Raw genomic sequence first — 23,473 nt, 5'->3', positions numbered from 1 at the left:
CTTGTTTGAGCCAGGTGGTATTTCTCGTATTTCTCAGATAATCACGTACAATCTCAGTTTGTGATGAAATAAAACTAGTCCTTCAGTACATGGCACTCCTATGTTGTGCTGGCATATCAGCCCTCCTCACACTAGGAGGTGCTAGAGAGTCAGACCTATTGTCCTCAGAAAGGAGACATCATCAGCCCTGGTACTTACTGCCCTACTGTAACATAAATCAGCTTAGGCCCTACCTAAGAAAAATGACACCATAGAGGTCTTAGTAAGAGAATTAACTTAAATAACACCAGCAATTCAATAAAATAAAAATAAAATATGGCAAACACTTTGCAAGCAAGTTGAAATGGTATGAGTTCATTTCCAAATGCACACTATGTTCTGCAGACCTATATTTTCATTTGCTACTTTTTCCTTGAATTAATGTCTAGTCTTTTGAAAAGGTAGCAGCATTTCAGTGCTATTCCTCTGTGTATACAGTCAGTAATGTTTGTCAAGAGCTTTGGGAGGAAAGGACTACATAAATGTCAGTAGTTGTTAATATTAGGATTTTTATATCTACTATCAAATGTGTTTTTCATAATCTATGACCAGAGGTCTATTTGTATCCATCTAACTATAAACGTTTTAAATAAAAATAACCATTGACCAAAAACAGTATTTCTTCTGTTCTTCTTTATAATCAAAGTAATATTTATCAGAAGTTAACAATTATACTCAAATTCTTCCAGAGCCAAGTTTATTTTGACATGTTTTTATATTCCAGGTCACTTAATGCCACTTATTCCTCTGGCTTTGGGTAACTATTATGAGGCATAGCTAGTTGACAAGGTCCACCTACAAACCCCACTATGCCCTCCCTGTCCTTGCTCTTCTATTTGGCCCATCCCTAACAGGTACATTGTTTTGCTGTCAGCTAAAATCAAGGTCTCACCCAACAGTATGAACCCTCACCTCTACCCCTATGACCCAACTGTAGCCATTTTTAAATAGTGTTACAATGAATCATACAGGCATTTATATGCCTGCCTTCTTTCTCCACCTTCAGACCTTAACTCTTTTGAGGCAGAAATCCTGCCTATGACATGTTTTGCACATGGAACGCACACAGATCAATTGAATTGAACCAAAATCTAAATCTTACGCAAAAAACAAGACTCTTCTTTTAAACATGTGATGTGCTGTAGCATAAAGCTTACTGGCAGAGGGTCACAGCAAGATAGCTTTTCACTTTTTTCTCAAGTGTATTTCAACTCCATTTTCTTTGAAAGACCCCAAGTGTTCTTTAAAAAGGAGAGGATGGAACAGTTGGGTTGACCCAACTGGTTCTCTGAGACTACAGTTCAAATCTTAATTCGAATTAAAAACCAAGATGGATTTGAGGGCCTCTTACCACAAACCCTATCTGCTAATGCATTTTTCAAGGATCACACAAATTCCCATGTTTATCATGTACTCATAAAAACCAGAATAGGTCAACATATATTGGCTGAGTTACAGAAAGAAGTCTACAAATATAGGCCTATGCTCTTCCTGGCTCTGGTCAGCAACATTAGCCCTTCACTTTTATATGCACTAAATTTTACTCTAGTTTTAATAATAATCACAATAAATATAATAATAAAATCATGTTTATATAAGAGGTTCATCTTGTTTAAAATGCACGGAAAATCGTGGTGCTTTATAGGACACAATTTATACTCTCCTTGGTGATTTAAAGGTGATAACTTCATGTGATTCACTACCACCTAGTTCTGAACTTTCATAATATAATGACTCATTATGATTTTTACATTTCTTAGGGAACCAGCTTGGTTAAAAACCTTGCAGTTGTTTTTACTGGGGTCATCTGAACTATGTTTTCCAGAATGTTCATGAAAAAGACATGCTTATATATTCTGAACCGCTGTAATCTATCATGGCTGGTGCTTGGTCTGCGGATTATGAGTTTACAGCGTCAGCCCAGTGAATTAAAGCTTTGCTGTATATCAGCTTGCCACACAATTATTTCCAGTTCATATCATATAAATCATCACTCTTCACATGACAATCAGTAATTTCCATCTCGTGTTCTAAGCATCCATGTTTTGTCTTAATGGTTCTGTCTGATTCTGCACCTAGGATGGTGTGACATGACTGGTACTAATAGCTTAGAAAATAAATTTCACTGTCACTAGAGCCTATTTAAGGAATATTCTTTGTTCTCACTCTTTTTTGTAAAGCTGTTTTGTATATGTTGAAATAATAGGAAATGAATTTAAATAGAAACACTTCTCATGTCTTATCTCTGCAAAAAAAAAAAAAACATAATTTACAATAAATTAGCACAGCAGTTGTTAGTGTAGCTCAGCTTTATTTTGCAATTCTCACACCTAAGCTCACAAGATGACACTTTTTCTGATAAGGTAATCTTTATAAGGTAGTTCTGTAGGTGATTAAATCTGACAGATGCTAGTGAGATGGAGAAGTTCAGAGATATAACAGTAAACACTTAAAAAAATTCTTGTAAAAATAATAAAATGTCTTATGATCTACCAATAGAAAAATCAATCTGACAAAAGAATAAATTAGTTATAATGTTGCATTTCTGTGTCTAAAACCAAAATAAAATTATTTACCAATAAGTAGATAAATATACCAATTACAACAAAATACACTGCAAGGAAACTGGTATTTTTTAGATAAAGAATTCGTGTAGTAACATTACTTTCCCAGTCATTTCTTAGTATTTACACAGCATTGTTGAGTAGAATGAGAATAATAAGCTTCTAACACAAACAGAAGCTAAAGAAATAGAGTGTGTCATTTCATAACATTTTGATAGTCTATCTGTTCTTCAAAACATACCTTGAACACCAGATCTTTCAAAGGTACAACCTTCATCTTTTCCTGGGGCAATGACGATAATCAGTGGGTTGGTGCTTCCAATGATACTAGCAATCTGAAATATGTTAAGGCTTAATTGTAGATTGTATAATTAGATTAAGCCAATTAATGCTATGGCTTGGTTTTGCAATGCTCCTTTATTATTTGAATGTTTTTAGCCCTGGTTTCTTATTTCTAGCAGAGTTTCCCAACAGTAGCTCATTGTCCTTGCTTGTTTTTGATTACTTAAACGATGTTAGCTTTGCTAGAGTCGATTGATACTTCAATCTGTTGAAGTGCTATGTTGCAGAACGTGCTGTTTTCTGATTTTCTTATATAAATATTAGTTGCCTAATGTACAGAGTTAATTTATAAATACTGGAAAGTTCCCTGGATCAAGTAAATTAACACACTGGGCCAGATTCATTGGCTTCATTAGCAAACCTTCATATCAAGGCTGCCTTCATACAAGTGTGAAAACCAGAAGGACCCTTATAAGGTTTTCTTGGCGGGAATAATTCTCTCATCAGATAACAGGCTATACTCATCCTAATATTCCGGCCTTATCACCACAATCAGTTCATTCTACACAACTTCATCTAGCATGGACACTTTTTGGAAGACCATTAACATAGGAGGAATATGGAAAAGCCAAGGAGCAGGATTGGATACCCAGCTGAGGAGCAGCCTGATGTATAGGTTGTATTGGGGAGGTGAAGTGGGGGGAGATACAGGAGAAAAACAAAACCCTAAAATTTGGCACTATTAATCAAGAGACTCTATAAAGGGGACAATCGCAATATATAGTGACTTACTGACCATATAAAACTACAATTATTTGCTACATTTAATTCTTCAGTAAGTATTTATTTATTTTCCCACTATTTCTTAGTTACCTGCCAGGCAGTGAAGTTAGGAACAAAACAGACCAAGTCCCTGCCCTCAGAGAGCTTTGTTTAGCATTGTTGGAGACATAAATATGTGACGTGGAAATTTAAAAAACAAGAAGCCTCACACTTTTAAGCTTTTTCTACATGCCAGGCACTGTGTGAGTACCTTCCACATACTGATTCAGTCCTCTGAAGAAAACACGCAGTGGGTAACCACCGTTATGGCCGTTTTCTAGACAAGGAAACTGTGACCCGTGCTGGAGAACTGTGAATGAACATGAATCCTCAGAGAACTGCAGTTATGTCTTTGACTGGTGACAATGGCAGTGTTCTGACCTAGCAGATGATACAGCTTTTTTGGTGTTCAAGTTTTAAAACAGTATTTGTGCAGTAAGATTCTCTGTTTCCCACTCAAAGAAAATAAATTATTCAAACTGTGAAAATAGGTGCCTACAATCCATAGGGCCGAGCAGCACTCTAGGCCCTGTGGGACAATTGTTGAGAAAACGCCAATGCACCCCTGGGTCTCTGTTAGAAGAGTTACTTGGTACAGCTGTATAATTCCTTTTATGAAATGGATGGGTCTGATCAGGAATCAGAGCCGCGGGATGGACAATGAGACTCATCCACAACAGAACTAATATCTTATTCACCCAGGTTTGACTTTAAAATTATATCAGCCATGAAAATTATTTCACTGCCTTCTGTCGTGAACAATCGGACTATATTTAATTTTAATCATTCGTATGTAAAAATAATAAAAGCCACCAAAATAGTCTATAGTCAATTTTCTGATAAAGTAAATTTGTTTTTTCCCCATTTGTGATTTAAATGGCCTCCAGAAAGTTTTTTTGGAAGTAAGTGTTAATTAAAAATATGGAAATGGATTTAAAGCACATTACAGCGCACAGTGGAAGAATAATCACAGGGGCTCAGGTCACATGACCATCCTCATTTCTCTATGTATTTTTTAACTGTCTAGGTTATTGGTTGTTTTTCTGCATGCCTGTTCCTAGAGAAAACTGTGATTCCAGTGAAAACAGTAATTACACTTATAACAAATAGGACAAATTGCCATTTGAGCAGGAACATGCAGTTTTAGTGGCCAAAAGCAAACTGATGTCCCTATGCTTTCCTGTTTACACGAATGAATTAAGTGTGTTCTCAGCTTTCTTTATACATGCAATGCTTTTTATATCTTGCCATCTTTAAAACCTATTCAACCCTTCGTTCCTGACTTTCACTGACTTATTTTGGAACAATGCACTGTAGTTGGTGCCAACACGATGTAAAGCCAGTGAACAAATTCTCTTTCTGAATTTACCAGAGAATGCCCGCTTTCACAGCTCTAGTATACACATGTCATTTTACTTTTCTGAATCTGTATTTCCTCATTTATAAACTAGAGATAAACATTTTTTGGAATCCATAATGAACTACTGGGGTTCCCCTTCCCGCTAAGGTTAGGTGCATGGGTTTCAGAGTCAGATAGATCTGGGTTCAAGTTCTGAAATAATTCTCCATTTTTTAGTTGTGGGGCATTGGCTGAGTTATTTAACTTCTTTGAGCTTTTGGCTCTTTATCAAAAAAATGAAGTCAATAAAACCTTTCCTCCAAATGCAGTATGACTTTTTATACTATTTATAACGTGCTTTCTAACCAGACCAATGCCAGACACAGAATAAGTTCTCAATAAATGAGAGCTGCTTTTTCTTTTTTTTTCATCATCACACTTTATTTTCCCGAATGGTGGCCAGCACTGCCCTTAGGGCCTCCCCATTGCACACCTCCAGTGGGTACCTTTCACATTGTATTGTAAGTGGGGGACCAGAGGAGGCTCATGGAAAGCAATGTGAATCATGGCCCCTAGAGTAAGGCAACTTGTCAGCCCTCCTAGAAATTCACTTCCTGATGTTACTTTCATCAGGAGCTAAGTGAGGGGTGTGTTATCTCTGAAGAACTCTTTATGATTTTAAACTACACTGTGTCTATAAAACAGTTTAATTATAAGTCAGTTAAAAATAACTATCAGGCCAGGCGCAGTGGCTCATGCCTATAATCTCAGCACTTTGGGAAGCCAAGGCAGGTGGATCACCTGAGGTCAGGAGTTCGAGACCAGCCTGGCCAACATGTTGAAACACTGTCTCTACTAAAAATACAAAAATTATCTTAGTGTGATGGCAGGCACCTGTAATCCCAGCTACTTGGGAGGCTGAGGGAGGAGAATTGCTTGAACCTGGGAAGTGGAGGTTGCAGTGAGCTGAAATCGTGCCACTGGACTCCAGCCTGGGTGACAGAGCAAGACTCTGTCTCAAAATAAAAAAGATAACAAGAACTATCAATGAAGTCAAATCAGTGAGAATCTGTTTGGTTGTTTGGAATTCTGCTAATCAAACAAATACTCTAGGGCTCCATTGATATGAAATACAGACAGTTGCACCTGATGCAACAATACAATGACTAGGTTTGCTTCTCCAAGTGTTAACCATTTTTCAAGACAAATATTTAAAGTGAGCTGTAGCTGGTCTAACAAACCAGGCAGCCCTGAAGATTTTTAAATGAATGGACACTCTGATGAAATACTCAACATCCAATGACTGCCCCCTGTGTACAAAGACCTGAGCTAGGTAGGGGTCCTTAAGTTGAATATGACATGCCCCACGTCCTTGAGTTGTTTCCGCACAATGGCAAGAGATCACTCTACCTGGGTGTCACTTAAGGCCAATGTGACAAATACTATGAAGTGGAATAAGCAAGAAACTCTGAAAGAGCACAAGGGTGATGAGGAGAAACGTCGCAGAGGTGATTGAGTTGGGTGAGGAGTCCAGATGGATGAGATGCGTTGGCAGGATGTGGGGAAAAGCGCCCCCAGCAGAGGGAGCAGCACAGGCAAGACGGGGCTGAGACCGCAGCTTCCTCCACGCCTTGCTTTGCTTTGCTTTGCTCTGCTTTGCTTTGCTTTTATTATTTTTTTTTTCCATATAACAATTATGCAGCATCCACTCTGCTGCAGGCACTGGGCAAGCAGGAAAAGAGTGAGCAGTCTAATACAGTTGGAGCTCAAGATCTGTGAAGGCAAGAACATGGAGCTGAAGGCTTCAAAAAATAGAAGGGCGCAGGTGGGACCTGCATCAGTAGGTGCCCCCAATGAGTTTTATGGCTGACTTAATGTTAGGGACGAGGGAGAGGGCTGAAGACAGTTGCAAGGCTTTGAGTCCAGTAACTGAGAAGCTGGTGATGCCACCAAAAGATAAAGGAATTGGAGGAGGAGCGGGTTTGGGGAAGGTAATTAAGGAAAAATAAATGGACAAGCTTCAGCCTGTCAGTGATTCCAGTAAGCACTAAATGTGTAATCCAAATATTCTTCTACATCGTGACAGAAAAAATACTGAATCTGGGGATCTACACAGGCAAGCAACTTTGAGTTTTGTCTAAATAGAGAAAAAGCCACTTGAAATTTAGTAACATAAGATGTAACATCTGTAGCTGGACTAGAGATGACCTAGTCTAACTCCCTAATTTTACAAACAAAGAAACCACATCTCAGACTGAGCAGCAGAGCCAATCCAGAACTCTGACTACACATTTAAGGGGAAAAAAAATCCACATTTTTAGAACATTCAAATCTGGAATAAAGATACCACCTAGATTTTTCAGAGCTGCTGCTATTTCAGTTTGTTTATTTTTAACTAAACTAGTGTGATTCGCAGATTGTAGGTGAGAGGTCTCTTTTGAGAACATGTATTGCTATGTACACCTTTGTCCACAAAATCAGTTTTGTAGTTAATTTCTGAGATTTCAGATTTCATGAAAAGCCAGAGAAACTTAAGAGTACCTAGACCCATTCTTTATAAGGGAAGACATGCTTCTTTAGGTCACTGAAATAATGACATTTGCCATGTATGGAATAAAAAGCTGCCTTGCCTAGGAGGAAGGACTTGGGTGCTCACTGAAAGTGTCCTGTTTCTAGAATGCCAAGCACATACAACTAATTGGCAGTAGTTTCCTCCCAAGCAAGAAAATCCTGCCTGCTGACCAGAGAAAAGTGCCTAATACGGTTAAAGAATCACTAAATGAGACTTTTTTAAAAAAACGAAAAAAAAAAAAGCGGGGGGGGGGGGGGGTAGGGGCTAGGGAGAGCTAAGCAGAGAGGGAAATATTGAGAACTGTAACATGTTTCCTGGTAATAATTTATGAGCCTACTGGAGAAAAAGGAAACACACAAACTATGAATAAAATATCTAAACGTAAACATCATGCTTTCTGCAAATTTTCTTTAGTTAAAAATTAAGGCTGAGGTTGACTAAAGTAAATGACTACATTTTCATGGTCTCTTATTTCCTTGATGCTAAGGGTTACCAACTGATTTACAACTTCCTGTGTTGTTTTTTAAATCTATATTTGTCAGCATATTTTTAATGTCAGATTACTTAAAATAGACATCTTGGCTCTAAGAGGTCAGAAATAATAATATTAGGTTGACTTCTCTGAAGATTTCATAGCACTTTACAAACATTCTAATTTAGCACCAAAAACTTTTTATTTCTAAGTGAATATGGTTTTAAGAAGTTTCGCCCCCACCTTTCAATTGCAGACTTCGGGACTGAAGTGCAGTTCAATCAGTATGCTTTGAAGTTAAGTAAATTACATGATAGCTTTATCCAAATAGTTTCAGCCTCCTCCTATTCAGGTAGTTTCAACTGTCAACATAACAGGAAGTGCATGAAAAAAAGAAAGACTCGAACCAAGGACCTAGCATTCTTCCATTGTAGTTTCTTTCTGTTCTAACCATTATAATTTATTATCTCATATGATTTCTGCAAATTATAGGTGCTTATTCAAAAACAGTATAATATGAGAGCCTTGAAATAGCTTCATCTTCTTGTAAGCTATCATAATGTGTAATGAAAATGCAATCTCCATAAAATAAAATTTTAAAATATTAAAAACCTCAATTTTAAATAGAACACTCTAGAAGAAACCAAACAAAAATCTATGCTTAGAATTGTTTGAAATATTTTATACTGAGTTCAAGGGTATGCCTTTTAGAGTATAACCTAGTAAGCTAAACAAATACACTCTGAGTGGCTTCTAAAAAATATTTTGAAAAGCATTCGATTTTTTAAACTATTTATAATGGCACCATACTTTTCCATCTCTCACCCTGAGGAAGTTGCAAGGTAAGGTCAATCTAAGAATCAAAAGTACAATGCTGAATTTAGTAGTTGAGCTCCAGTATTTCATTTTCACAAGAGAGACGTGTTGAAAGTTTGCCCTGTAAGCCCTGACTCTTTACTTTTGACAGAATTTGTTAAAGGCAATCTTTTAAAAATGAATGCAATCAGGGCAACCACAGGCCATATTTGAAGCTGAAAAACAAAAGATAAAGAGAGTGATAAATTGGGTGGGGGAAGGGGAGAGGCAGATTCTCTAATTGGAAAGTTAGGTGTAAACACTCTCCTTTTTCTAAAAAGGTGTCTTGCCCTACTCCTGATCATGCTACATATCTACCTCATTATGTCATTCTATCTAGGCCTCAAAAGAGAAATTGTTTGGGACCAAGGAACTCTTCAAATAACATGGTATTGAATATATGTTTGATATTTTAAAGACTGTCACTATATGGAAACACAGTGATGGCATGTCCTCATTAACAAATTCTTCCCAGTTAATTGGGCTGCTTGGGCAATGTTAACAATTACATATAAAAATAGCATGGACCAGCGTCCTCAATATGGCTACTCTAGTCTGTCTTTCAATGATGGCATTAGAAAGATGATCCTTTCAATAATAACAGTAATTATAAGTAATAATAATAATACACCTTGAGGTTTAATAATGCTTTCCCTTTGAAGAACTCCCAGTATTTTCATCCACATTATCTAGTTTGTGCTTGAAACAATTCGATGAAGTAGCCAGGTAGCAATTATCATTATCCTCCTTTTACAGATAAATAAACTGAGGCCTAGGGTTGTTCTTAGCATCCCACAGTTAGGAATAGAGCCAAGTCTAAAGCCTATAATTCCGTGATCTATCTTCCAGATTATTGCATCTTTAGAAAATATCTGGGTATCTGAAGCACTGCTCTATCCCTCAGGAAATGTTTACACCACGGCCAGATCAAAACATCTTTTCCTTTTAAATTGCATTTACACTACAAGAAGATGCTCCTTTTCTGATTCATGAAAGAGGATTTTATTGTCTGAGGTCATTAAAATAGGAATACTCAGATTTCTTTCCAAATTGTCATATTGGCCTTAAGCAGGAGTACACTTAAAAATTCAAAAGATATCTAAAATACTCTGGAATCAGTTACTTTAATTATCTAACTTTTTAAAAATTATTATTTGAAGCCCAAGCGAAACAAGATCAAATCAAGAGATAAATAAAAATGGACACAAGGTGTTAACTGGAGTGTCCTAGCCAGATTGCAAATTGGTTTACCGTGGCCTGCCAACTTAAATTTCTCCCTGCAGCTTCAGCTGGAATGGGTAATCTTCATTTCCTGTCCTAACTTGTTGTACTGTGTTACCGTTCACTGTTTAGGTGATTAGCATGTGTGGATCTGATGGTCTCAAAGCTCTATTAAGTTATAAATGTTCAAACTACCAGTATGCTGTGGATAAAAATAGAACTTGCTATTAGATGTCTATTCATACTCTGCAGAAGCCTGGCAACATTTTGAACCTTTTCAAAATGTAAATACTGCATATTAAGCATAGGAAAGAAAATTAATGTGCTGCATTTGCAAATTTATTTCCAAGTCAAAAATGCAAAGGAGGAGGAGGACTCTTGTTAGTAGAATTGATATTCTACATTTACAGAGTATATTAAGAAGATTGTAATGGCCCTATCACAAAAGAAAAATACTTTAAAAATGGATTAATTAGTTTCTCTGATAATGTTGACTTTTGAATTTCCTCTTTTCATTTAAAATTTATGGCCTCAGTATGACATTACTAGAGTTTATTGCATTTTGCAGGTGGCATTCATATGTTGTTGCTTTATGTGCCATATATTGTGGGCAATGGGTTGCAAGTTTTTGTTAAAAATTTCCAGAACCACACAAGTACTTCTTCATTAGACTTGCAAATGAGTAAAGCCTTTCTTCAAGGGGGGAAATCGTTAAAACATTACAGGAATTTCTGTGCTTTTTTTCCCTTAGTTAATAGTCAGGAAAGTTTGCAGTAAAGTTTACTTTTTGAAACTTTGACATTTTATAGTAAGTTCTGATTTACATATGAAGTCATCATCTGACAATTCCAAACAAATGTCTTTACAAAGCAAACCAGTATTTTGTCTATGTGCCTGTGTCTCAAAAAAGCTTGAGCAGATTTATCTTGCTTTCTGCTATTCAAAATAGGGGAAAGATGTAATCTTAACTGCATATTTAATATCTTAAAAATTTAATAATAGATTTTAATAATTTAATAATTACCCCCTTAGTCATAGATTCCAGTGGCACAACCACTACGCACAAATCACTATACTTTCTCCAAACAAGCATTACTAAAGTAAAACAATACATCAGAGCTCATACTATTGATAATGTTAACACGGAAAGTAGAAAAAAGAACGCATGAAGTGATCAAATTTTCAGATAAAATCTTTATACCACTTCTCAGACACAGTAAGATCTAGAAACAGAGTCTAATTTCTATAAGCATGTTTTTAGATCCAAACTGACCCTGTACTTAGTTCCAAGAGAGTTCAAAATTCTTAGTATTTATTCCCATGGCGGATGTCCATTTTATTTTGAATATGCAAATTTTTAAAAGATTTCTTATGATTTTATTTGGCTTGTAAATAACAAACTCGATTTTTTAAGATACATAATGTTTGGCAATGAAATTTTATACTTACGAGTATTAAATTGTGCCAAAAAGCCATTTACTTGATATTCTTCAAATACTATAGCACAATTCAACTTAAAGCACAATTCAACTTTAAATACCGTAGCACAAGTCAGGTAAAGATGTAAACCATCTTAAATAACACTAATGCAATGTGCACGTAATGTACAATATAACTAACTTAATTTTCATGTAACAGATAACATCTGGGGGAAATGTATATTGGCAAGTTATGCAAAACTAATTTTCTAGCAACCACATCTGTAGATGTTATTTATTGTATGTTCACTTAACAGTCCATTATTCTGTTTAGAAATCTATTCTCTTCTTTATTAGAGCTTTTAATGTACTCACCTTAGTTCAAATGGTCTGCTCATTATCAGAAAAAATATAAATGGCATTCACATGGAACAACATGATTGTTTTTATTATTTCCATTTGTGTTCAAGCATTCAAAAATGGCAAGAGAAACACATTTATTGCTTTACATTCAAAGTAATATTTAGGGGGTATTTGAAAGTCAAGCAAAACCAATCATTTGGCCAAATGGATGTATGTGTATAATCAGAAACTCCTGATTTTTAATCTCGGCATTAGGCCTCAGGCAACTCACTTAAAGGCCTTCCCTTTGTTTCCTGATCTGAAGATTATGGGTGCTATTCTCATATAGAAAAAGGGAGGTTGCTAAATCAGGGTACCAAATAGGAGTGTTTTTTTAATAAACATTCTTGATCCTTTTCTGTTTTTATTTTTCCAGATTTAAGAGGTAACATATTAGACTTTTGAGGAAAAAAAAATGAGACAATTACAATTCTGCAGGAATGTATAAAAATAGTTATAAAACTAGCTTTATTTAATTTGCTTCAACTATTCATAGACTTGAGGAAATTATAACGTTCTTTCAGAAAATCTAACTTAATAAAGCTGACCATGTCTCTCTGTTTTTAAATAGATTTTATTACAGAACCAGCAATGTTGTAAAACATGAGGTTTTGTTAAAAAAAAATACAAAGGCCTAATTGTATTTTTTAAAGAAACTATTGCATCAGACGGTTTCATTTAAACATATTTTCTGGCTCTGGGCTCTCACCACAATTATTGATTCTCATTTTCCTTAAACTTGCTTTTTAAAAAGGCTACCATTTTTAATGTGAAAAAAATCACTGTGATGCTTCTGGGCATTATGTTTATTTCAAACCATATATTTGACAATGTACTTTATTATTATTAATGAAAAGACTTTATATTTACCCTCTTCTGAAATTGGGACATTTCTTTCCCTTGCAGTATCTCACTAACACAGCTAAGCGTAATTCTTCATAAAAAAGAAAAACAGAGCTAGGGTTTGGTTCACTAATAGTATGCAAAACACCCTGAAGAAATTCTCACCCCCTAGTTTCTGTGCACCAATTAAATCAAATTAATAGTTATGTGGGCTACACTCATAAAAATGAGGGCAAAGAAAAGCTCAACTCTCAGTCAGAACTTCAGGTTCTTGGGAGTTTCACTCCACCAAAGAAATGATGATGTGGAAGCTGGGAAGTTCCAAGTTTCCAAGTGTGTGCTCAGTACACACACACACACACACACACACACACACACGGTGCCAAAGACCAGGAAACTGGGTAGTTGGTGAGTCATTCAGATGAGCCTTATAAAGAAATCCAGAGCACAGGGATGTGAGAGAAAGAAATGAGAGAAGTGGACACAAATACCTGCTTACATTTAAGTGTATAATCTGATGGGGAAATGGGTACAAGTAGAAAAGGGCCGATGGTAGAATCTGCTACTACCAGGCTGGAGAGGCAACCTATTGAGAACTTCCACAGGGTGTGAGGGCAAGTGAGCAGGAAGGCCTAGCCTGTGTATGGCCAAGCTCAGCAACAAGACAAATATGGTGACAGTAGACCAGAGAAAATTCTACTGCCTTAAAAACAACACTTTTACCTTGCAGATTATCTCAGTGCCTGCAGTAAATTCAGTAAACTCCATTCAATTCCTTTCTCTCTTCTTTTTGCCGTCTCACTCATCCCCACCACCCCCACTCCTGTTCCTCAGTGTATACTAAAGTCTATACCACTAAGTAAATACCTCATCATCTTCCCTTGTCTCTGATTCCCATGTGCAGCTTATTTATTTTACCTATAATGTTTCAGAGGCCACTAAAATATGTTTAGCTGTCTCCTTTTCCTAGCTTGGTAAGATAAAGAGCAATAGAAGGTAAAGGAAGGATGAAAAACAAGAGTGCTGAAAAAAGGTACAAATCATTTTGTGGGAAGATGAAATTCTTGTATGCCCCATTTACGAAAAATGCAATGGCTCGTGGAAGTGCATAACAGAAAAGAACCGTTCTGATATGTTTTCTAAATATTCTATTTTGATTAACATTTAGTTGACTTAAGATAAACAATCTAGAATGATGTCACCTAACAGAATAAAAATTAAGTGCTTGATAATAGCAGTAATTTCCAAATATGGCAACTTAATGACGTATTACAGTTTACTGAAAACCACAAAGGACAAGAAGTCAGCACACCAGAGTTTAACTCCCAGCCCTGTCAAGAAGTAATTATTTGACCTTAGGCCAATCATTTAACCTCTTGGTTCCCAAATCTTTTTGCCTATAAAGTTAGGACACGTTGGGGCTTCTATATGTTTACACTAAGCAGCAACTTTGTATAAAATCAAGTTAAAATTAATAATATTAATTCAACGCAAAACACATAAGCATTTGTAAGACCAAAAATAAAATTAGCTTCCAGTACATTCCAAAACCTATCTAAATCAAAAATGTTAATATTTAAATGGTGACATGTAACATACAAATTCATTTGAAATATCGTGGAGACATTAAAAATGAATTCATGATTATTTCATTGGTTTTTCTTTTTCAGGCTTCACAGGATGATAATTATTTGGTGAATTTATGCATTTTCAAATTTTTGTCTTCAAACTTACATTTGAAGCTCTAATCTCGGGGCCTGACTTTGTCAGCATACTGTGGGTGACTTCATCTCTGGGCCACAATAACAGGCTCCTATAAAGTAAAACAATTTATCAATTTACAATGAGGCATGTAGTAGGCGTGAAAACGAGAACCCTCAAGTGGGCATGTCTCTACAGATCAACTGGGATGGGAATTCAAATTATAACCAAAATATTGCTTATTAAACATGGAATTAGAACAACACCTAATTAAATGAATCAAATGTTTAATGTTATGAATACCCTCATCTCCCCTTTCCCTCCCCTGAGACAGAGTGAGATGGGCACTGCCAAAGTTGGCTTCCTTGACTCTCCTTTCCTTCATTTCCAGTGTTAACCAACCATCAGCCTCCTTCTGAGTGGCACGCTGCTGCTAAAGAATTCTTCAATGCTCATAGTGAAGTCTTGCCTTGCCCTCTGTGTGTTTGGCAAATCTCCTCCCTTGTCTACCGGCTTCATATATTAACCTTTGCAGCCCTTATCGTCTTCATCACCAAGTTCTTGATGGCCACTTCAGCAGCTACATTCTGCCGAGTCATAGCAGTCCCCATCAGGATGTCATTAAGTGTATTAAACACCTAATCCTCTGCCAGAACTAGAGAATTAGATACACATAGCATCTAAAACTTGATTCTCCACCTACAGAGGGCTTATAGTCAGGAGAAAGGGGATACTGAAGCACAAAACAGTTAAGATCGAGGAGATACTACATGAAATCGTAAACCACAGAGTATAGAAAGGGAATGAGACAGTGGGAAAACAAAGTGTTAATTTTGAGAAATGGAGCTCAAAAAGCACTAGAGAACCAAGAGGGCAATGGCATCAAAAATTCAAAGGAGGTGGCACTTGAAAGATAACAGACTTGGAACTATGGTACATATGTAATGGAACTGACCGAAACTGTGGTTGCTCACCAAAGGCTGTGTCATAATTCAACTTTTTTCTTCTCATCAGCAAGTGATAGAGGTTGTCAAGTCTGCATGTAGCCCTTTCCCAAATCCCCTGGAAGAAGGAATCTCATCTGATATTTATTCAACATTCATAGAGCCCCCCACAACATTGGATACAGAAATGAAGGTATGTTTCTTTTTGTCTTTTCATTCACCCAACCTCATCATTATATTCTCTTGGGGTGGGAGGAAACGAACTAGAGGTTTTCTTCATTTTCTTTGCCTCTGATTTTTCCCAACCAAATACAAATATTTCTCGAAGTGTCAATTCAAAGATGAGTCCGCTGATGGTAGTTCAGCGATTTTAATCCTTTGCACCCCACCCTTCCTAATCTCCACCTTCACTTTCCCCTAGGCACCACGTTGATACCATGACTTGATCTGTCATAATCCTTATGAATGGGAATATAAATGCAGAGTAACATCAAATCAAAATCTCCCTCCAGATTGACATTGTTTCTGCTAGAAAAGTATCCAATAGAAATTTGAGGTTCAAGTGAGAACACATGGACACAGGGAGGGGAACAACGCACATCTGGGCCAGTTGGAGGGTGGGCAAGGAAGGGAAGGGAGAACATCAGGACAAATAGCTAATGCATGCGGGCCTTAAAACCTAGATGACAGGTTGATAGGTGCAGCAAACCACCACGGTACACGTACACTTATGTAACAAACCTACACATTTTGCACTTGTATCCTGGAACTTAAAGTAAAATAAAATAAATTTAAAACAAGAAGTTTTACATTCCATATAAATCACCGAATGCTCTAGAAATCACCTGTGTGTTGTCTACCTTCAATATTCTAGGGGTTGGATCAAGAACAAAGTCCTGAGGAGTCTCAGCCAGAAACTGACACCTCAAACATGGATCCTTTAGTTGGGTTCACCATTGAAGATGTAAAATCAGTGCTAGATCAAGTCACAGATGACATTTTAATCAGCATTCAGGTACTCAGTATTGATAGTATGCTCACTTACTTTATTACTGGTTAATTAGCCAACCTTAACTTTAATGTCTATAAACACTTCCCACACGGCCAGCACGAGTGATGCTTATGATGAAGTTCAATTTAACAGCTTCACGTAATTCTCAGTTGCGTCATCAGAGATTCAGTAAGATCACAAAATAGATTTTCCAACAGCATCTAGTGTGGTGCATGTTATCAGTTAACAAAATCAACAACAAAATCCAAAAAATAACATGGTAAAGGCTTTATATCTTGTCAAGCTGTAAATGTTGCTCATGCAAAAGGAATTGGAGTGCATTTCTAAATGGTAAACACTGAAGATCAAATCTTAATCCTTAGCTAAGTCTTCTCCCCAAATTTCTAAAGACTTTCAGATCTTTGAACTGCCTCTCAGACAATTTGTTCCTTTTCACCTATCATTAATGACTAAGCAGTTTACACCAATAACTACACGAACATAGTGATGGCAGCAGCCATATGAATAGCAGCTGCCAATGATTTATTAACTGGCTTAGGTTTATGCTTAGTTCTTTCTCATTCTGTTCAAAAAACAAACAGCCATTTCTACCCCAACTCAAAGACTTACAGGAATTCACATAATTTTTCAGGCCAAATGATTAAATAAGTAAAATGCATATTCTGAGTACACTTGCAATTTCTTTAGAAATGACTATAAATCAGGAGGGCAACCTAGTGCATATTTAAAATATTAATGCACCTCAGGAGAAGATTTAGTTGTCATCTGAACATGAGACCATATATTAAAAGCCCACTGTATTAACAACTAATTTTAAAAGAGCACAAGATTAGCTTGGCATAAACATACCTTGTTACTTGTTTAATCATCAAATGTTATTGCACTATTTACACGAACATTTAATGATTTGGTGCCAACAGGCTCAGCCAAAGTCCTCAGCTTAATAAGGGGTGTTTAGTGTTTACCAGAAATAGTGGAAGAACACGTTTTACACAAAGCTTTATTGTTAACAACCCCATGAATGTAATAACTGGTTATTGTGTAGAAGGGCAGAGTGCAGTTGAATTAAGCTGAGTTCAGAACATATCTCCTTTTTAGATTTGATAACATTTCATCTAAATATAGTTTATGTATAATCATGGCTCTGGGCTCCTTTGCCATCCTGCAGCTCTGAAATTATTGCCAAGGAACTACTAGACAGTAACTGAATTGTTTGCAGGCCCAAAAAATCGAAAACGTCTTTACCAAAGCTGTCTTCCATGCAGTGAACAGTATGTTTTTAACTATTCATTGAAATTATTTTCAATATTACAGTCTACAGCATTTATACCCCTACTCTGTATGATAGCTGTGTGTCTGTATGTTATCTTCCCATTGGCCTGAAGCCATCCTGGAGGTTCAATAGCTTGCTCACCTAAATGTAATTAAGCACGGAGAGGACATGGACCAGAGGACAGGGATGCAGATCCGCTAGGTGCCACAATCATTTCCATAGTAAGTGGATTTGTAGATATCAGCCTGGGCCAAATTACTGCCAATATTTCAATGAAATAGCATGATGATGTGGATTTATACAATGGCTCGAGATGGCAAACCCCTTTATGTATTTTCTCTCAGTAATCCTAGTAAACTCCATGTGAGTGAGGCAGGCACTTCCCCTGATAAATTGAAAAATGGGACACAGAAAGACTTAAGTTATTTGTCCAGAGTTCCCAGGGTCGACAACTGATGAAAGACCCTGAATGGGAGCTGTGACCTGGGTTCTAGTTCTAATTCCAGTGCTATCCACAAAAACCACATAACTTCTAATATCACAACCAGACTACTTTGGATGTTAATACTCCCGTGGTGTGGCACTTTTTCCGTGTTTACCCTTGTGTCTTGGTCAGATTCCAAGTTGGGTAATTACTCTCTGCTCACCTAAATTCCTCCTCCTATTTTAGATGTATAGGTTATTTTCCACTTCTAAAACCTGCCTTCCAGTGTTCCTTGCTCTAAGAACTGCCATATCCCTTTTCAAAGGTAGCTATGTGATCAGTGTATATATGCCATTTGAATACATTGACCTGCTATAGGAACATTTAATGAATTACTGCTTGTGAGATATTTTAAATTTTTCCACAGTTTTTTTCCTCCTCCTTTGTGTAAAGGTCATACTGTTATTACAATTTTTGCAAAAAAAAAAAAAAAACTGGCAGTAAATAATTCATGTTTTAAGTACAGTTTTTTTCAAAACTCCTTTTCTATGTGGTTTCAGGCATATTTTACCTTCTCTAATACAGAAATTTCTGAAAATGTAGTATGAATCCATAAGTTTTTTATGTTAATTCACTTATTTTCCCATTGACTCATTTTATGGTTTTAGAGATTTATTAAGAATGAAGTTATCTTGGCCCTGAGATGTTAATTAAAATTATACTGAATAGAGAAAACAGTTTAAGCCTGTATAGTTTAGGTATTTTAATTTTAAAGATACATTCAAAATGAAATTATTTTGGCCCTGAGTTGTGTAATAAAAATTATACCCAATGGAGCAAACTTAAATATATTTAAAGAACTACATTTCAGAGAAATATGAATGCTAACACTAAATTCTTACATTACATGTTGGCTGTTGGCCCTGTCTAAGCAATAGGGTAAAATAATGTAAAAACTTTGAGGGAAGTTTGCCATCTTGGGACGCTAGATGTTTTTAGGTCAACTTGAATTTTCCAGGTTAGAAAAGCTGAGCGTGAGATCATCTCAAAGAAGTGGTCAATGAGAGACTACTGAACCTATTTTTTTTTCCTTAAAAAAAAAAAAGTAGAACCAGACCCAACCACAGTATTTGCAGGATTGTTTGTCTGTTCAGCAAGGTTCTGAAGAATGATAAAGAAAAGTGGCTAATGGCAGCCTGTTCTTGACTAGAAGTAGAGCCTTTAGATCCAAACTCCGCTGGTTGTGACTGAACTAAAGTACTAAGCACTGAAGTCTGGAGATCTGAAACATTATTCACCTCTGTCAGTATGCCACTCTTTTAGGTGCACCTTCATGAACCTTTTCCCAAGGCCTACACTTGTTTTGATAATTTCTGTCTCAGTAAAATACCAGAAAGGCCTCCAAGTGAATGTAAAATCCCTATGCGGTAGTGAAACAGAAACTGGTAGATGATAAGCACATTAATCCTTAGCTGAAAAGAAATGAGATTACTGGTGGGCATAGAGGGACATTAATTGAAAGTGGGAAGAATCAATTGTTTGAGTGGAGCAATTCTTCCCAATCCCTTGAAATTGTGGTAAAATTATTTCAAACCGTTTTAATCCCTATGTGGTCCAATATGTTGTATGCCATAAATTTATTTTAATGAGGCAGGAGTAACAGATTTTTAAGTATTTCATGACATCATAACAATGAAAGATAACATTGGTGAAGTATATCACAAAATTGGAAGCTGGAATTACGAATCCAAAAACTAAAGTGTGATGTTAACATAATCCTATTCCCCTACTTAATTTTTAAGGTAAGAGCTAAAATCCAGGTGGTGAAATGAGTTACCTAAGGCGACATAGCTGAACTAGTACCTAGATCGTCCCAGTCCGAGACCAGTGCTCCTTTCGACCCTACCTAAAATCATGTGTAGATGATGATTTCTTTAGAGTCAGTACACCCTAAAGAAAGAGTTCCTCTGTGACCTGGAGGACAGTTCCATCCCTCCTTGCCTCCTCCACCCAACCACCAAGAAAGGAAAAGATAAGAAACCAGAGGCCAGAGCTTGATCCCAAGGTTTACTAAAGCTTGAATCAGAAAAGACTCATACTTATGAGAATTCTGAACCCAGAATTGTTGGCACATACATGATCTTTCCAGAAATATCATATCTTACTGTGAGATGAGATCAAATCTCATCAGATAAGGCAGCATGGACATTTCAAAACTATCTGTTATAGTTACACTCTTGTAAATAAATATGAAAAATTATATCTGGGCTTAAAACAGTATTTGATTTTTTAAAATCTCTTCTATTTAAATTAAAATAAGAAAAGGTTTGCAAAGTACAGTTACCCTGAAGCCCTCAAATAATGTTACAGCTATTAGAAATGTAACCTTTTGAGTTTATTAACACAGATGTGTATAAGCTACTCCTTATACAGTGGTAGACATTTTTTAAATCACCTAAACAAGAACAAAAACACCAATTTTGCCACGTCAACCACCACTGGTTTTTCTGTACCTAATTTTATTATCCCTTGTGAAAAAGGGAAGACATTTCCAGGGCTACTAATGTTTAGATAATGTGAAAGTATTTATGGAATTGTGCAGGTAGCAATATGAGTCCACAGAAGATCACTGCCAGAGGCAAAATGCTATCACCACCTCGGCAATCACAAAACCTGAGAGTAATTGCTTACTTTTTTTTACCAAAACTATACCACAAAGTGGCATCATTCCAAGAGTTCTAATGTATGATGAATACTCTTAATTATGGGAATTGTTCTAATTATAAGATTATTTGTGTTGTTTTTTTGCAACAGAAGCTTCCTGGGATCTCATTTAGAATGTATTACACAGAAGACACAGACATCCATTGCAGATGGGTGGAGGGACCCACAGCACTGCAATAACTGAGCCCAAAGCAGTTATTCTGATTCGGTGCTTATTGGTAAAGTCTGTCTGAAAATACAGATAAATTATCCTATCTTCCAACACAAGGCTATGTGAAAAATGGCCGTCCAAATACCACTTCCTGTTCATAGCAGACATGCTATACATTGGAAATGTGCAGAGAAATATGATAAAGTGTTATCACATCACTACAGGCTGAAACACAGCTATGTCTGCAAAACAGGAAGGTGTGTGAGGGATAATGTCTGTCTTTAGGCACTATAGTATGTCAAAACCACAAAGACAATGTGCAGCAAAAGATAGCTCCATCATAACCACGTTTTTTATGATTGTCTTCACAGACCGAGATAAACGAAAAACTGCAAATACAGGAAGAGGCCTTTAATGCACGAATAGAAAAATTGAAAAAGGCCTGAGGACTCAGTACAAGGAGAGTGATGCTAAACTTCACAGAAACAAACAAAACCAGTCAGAATAATAGACTCTCTGGAGCGTCGTATCTCCGTCACTTAGTTGTGAAAGGAAAACCAAGCCCCACTTTTTATTTTCCTAAGTAATTAGGAAAGTATTGGTCCCAATTTTGCTATCTCCCATCCCATAACAGCCTCTGAATTTATTGCACCAAGTGTAATAAGAATATTTTGTATACAAGAGTTTGGAGAATTATATATAAAAATACAATTACTTTTATGATAGTCCTTTGACGTTTTGACTAATAAATGCTATTCATCTTCAAGGAGAATGAAGCCAACTTTTTAAATAACCAGAAATAAAGAAAAATGATAATAACTTTATCCATTTTGACCCAAATGAACTGCCACATTACTGGAACACTGTGAAAAGATACCAGTACCACACTACTGAGGATAAAATTTGTTAAACAATAGCAATTCAAGTGCATATACGAGGGTTTTTTTGTTTTTTTTTTTTTTTACTGAAATCATTTGTTTTTCTTATTTAAACGTTTCAGTGTGAAACCAATTTTCTGAAATTATATAATGCAGTTTGAAGCACTTTAATTTATTCTGTACTGTATTTGTTATTTCTAATCTTGTTACTCTCCCAGGAGAATACATGACCTATATAAAAAGAAGCAATGTATAAATGGTTATTAAAGACCAACCTATATATAGATTGTAAAAATCTTAAATACAAATCAAACTCATAGAGTTCCCAAAATTAACCATTATATTGCAGTGGAATGATTTTTTTAAAATCTCAAGTCTTTAAATACCTTTATTAAAATATAATTTCAAAAGAAAAAATATCAATTTGCCAGCTGATTGTCCCCAGTTGGACAAATCAATTAATTACTACCAAACTCTTTTCCAAAGTTCTTATACGTCAGAGTATGCTGGAATGGAGAGCAGTTTCTTCAAAAATTTTCTAGGTTATACAGTACTTGGATCTGGGTGACACTTGATTGAATATCAGCTTTAACCCTACTTTCTCCATCAGTTCAAAGAAACTGCCCAAAATATATTCACTGGGGGCACAGGCAGATCTGACAGCATTTGGTAATTTTCTAACTACACTGATCAGCGAAGTAAGAGTACCTTTTAAGGTAAAACAATGTTTATTGTTCCTGCGGTTCCAAGACTAAAAGGTCTGGAGATGTGTTTCTTCTCTGAGCTGTCCTTCCTGAATGAAAACGTTGATGGCTGCAGATCAGTAGGAGGGCTCATGAAGTCTGGATTCCATCAAGCGGTGTTTTCTCCAGAACAAACTGAAACTGGGGAGACTGCAAATGTGGAATAAAGGAGCTACCAGGAATCACCAAAAACAGCTTCACGTGCAATCGTTGGCACAGAATAGGCCTACATTTCCAATAAAGAGTGCTTATTTGAGCAAGGATATCAGTCAGAAGTATCAGGACTCTAAGACTGAACCAAAATAGCACTAGGATCCCTAAACACCATATAGAGACAATATATGTAAGCATGCCTAAAGCTGTGGTCTCTAGACTGAGACTCCCACAGTGTGATACTGGCTTCACACTGGTGAGTGTGTGACCTTGGACAGGCTACTCAACTTCTATTTGCTCATCTGTTATTGGAAGTAATACTTTTTTTTGAAGTGGTTATGAGGACTCAATATGCCTCTGCCCATCCCTAATACCCATTGCCCAGTTGCTTGATTAGGCTGTCTGCCAGAATTCCGAGCCTTCTCTGTCTCTCCACTGGCACCTGTGGGGCAGCATGTCCTCTCCCTCTGTTGAAGTCATCCCATGGTAGCCACCCTGCCACTCTGCTCTCCTGTATTTTCCATGGTGGAGAAGCCCAGGGATCTCTCTGGCAACCCAACATGAAGATATAATAATAGGAGTAAGAGCAACCACAACTTTCAAAAGTATTTTTTGCCCATTCAAACAATTGGATACATGCA

The 23,473-nt window shown here is 36.5% G+C and overlaps 1 protein-coding gene across 2 annotated transcripts in view; it reads left to right on the top strand.

The window, feature by feature from the left end:
- The window catches only part of CABCOCO1 (ciliary associated calcium binding coiled-coil 1), a 104,644-nt gene extending 82,463 nt beyond the window's left edge, over positions 1-22,181 (top strand). Inside the window, exons 6-8 of one of the 2 annotated variants that reach the window (XM_007963336.3) lie at positions 15,545-15,667; positions 16,349-16,489; positions 21,430-22,181. In XM_007963336.3, the coding sequence (XP_007961527.1) occupies positions 15,545-15,667; positions 16,349-16,489; positions 21,430-21,504 (339 nt within the window). In that variant the 3' untranslated portion in view covers positions 21,505-22,181. The remainder of the gene's footprint in view (positions 1-15,544; positions 15,668-16,348; positions 16,490-21,429) is intronic. The other variant, XM_007963337.3, reaches the window with a different exon arrangement.
- The last annotated feature ends 1,292 nt before the right edge of the window (positions 22,182-23,473 follow it).

The sequence above is a fragment of the Chlorocebus sabaeus genome, chromosome 9, assembly GCF_047675955.1.
Source record: "Chlorocebus sabaeus isolate Y175 chromosome 9, mChlSab1.0.hap1, whole genome shotgun sequence".
Lineage (NCBI taxonomy): Eukaryota > Metazoa > Chordata > Mammalia > Primates > Cercopithecidae > Chlorocebus > Chlorocebus sabaeus.
Note: the sequence above shows the minus strand (reverse complement) of the source record. Positions and strands in the feature narration are given on the sequence as shown.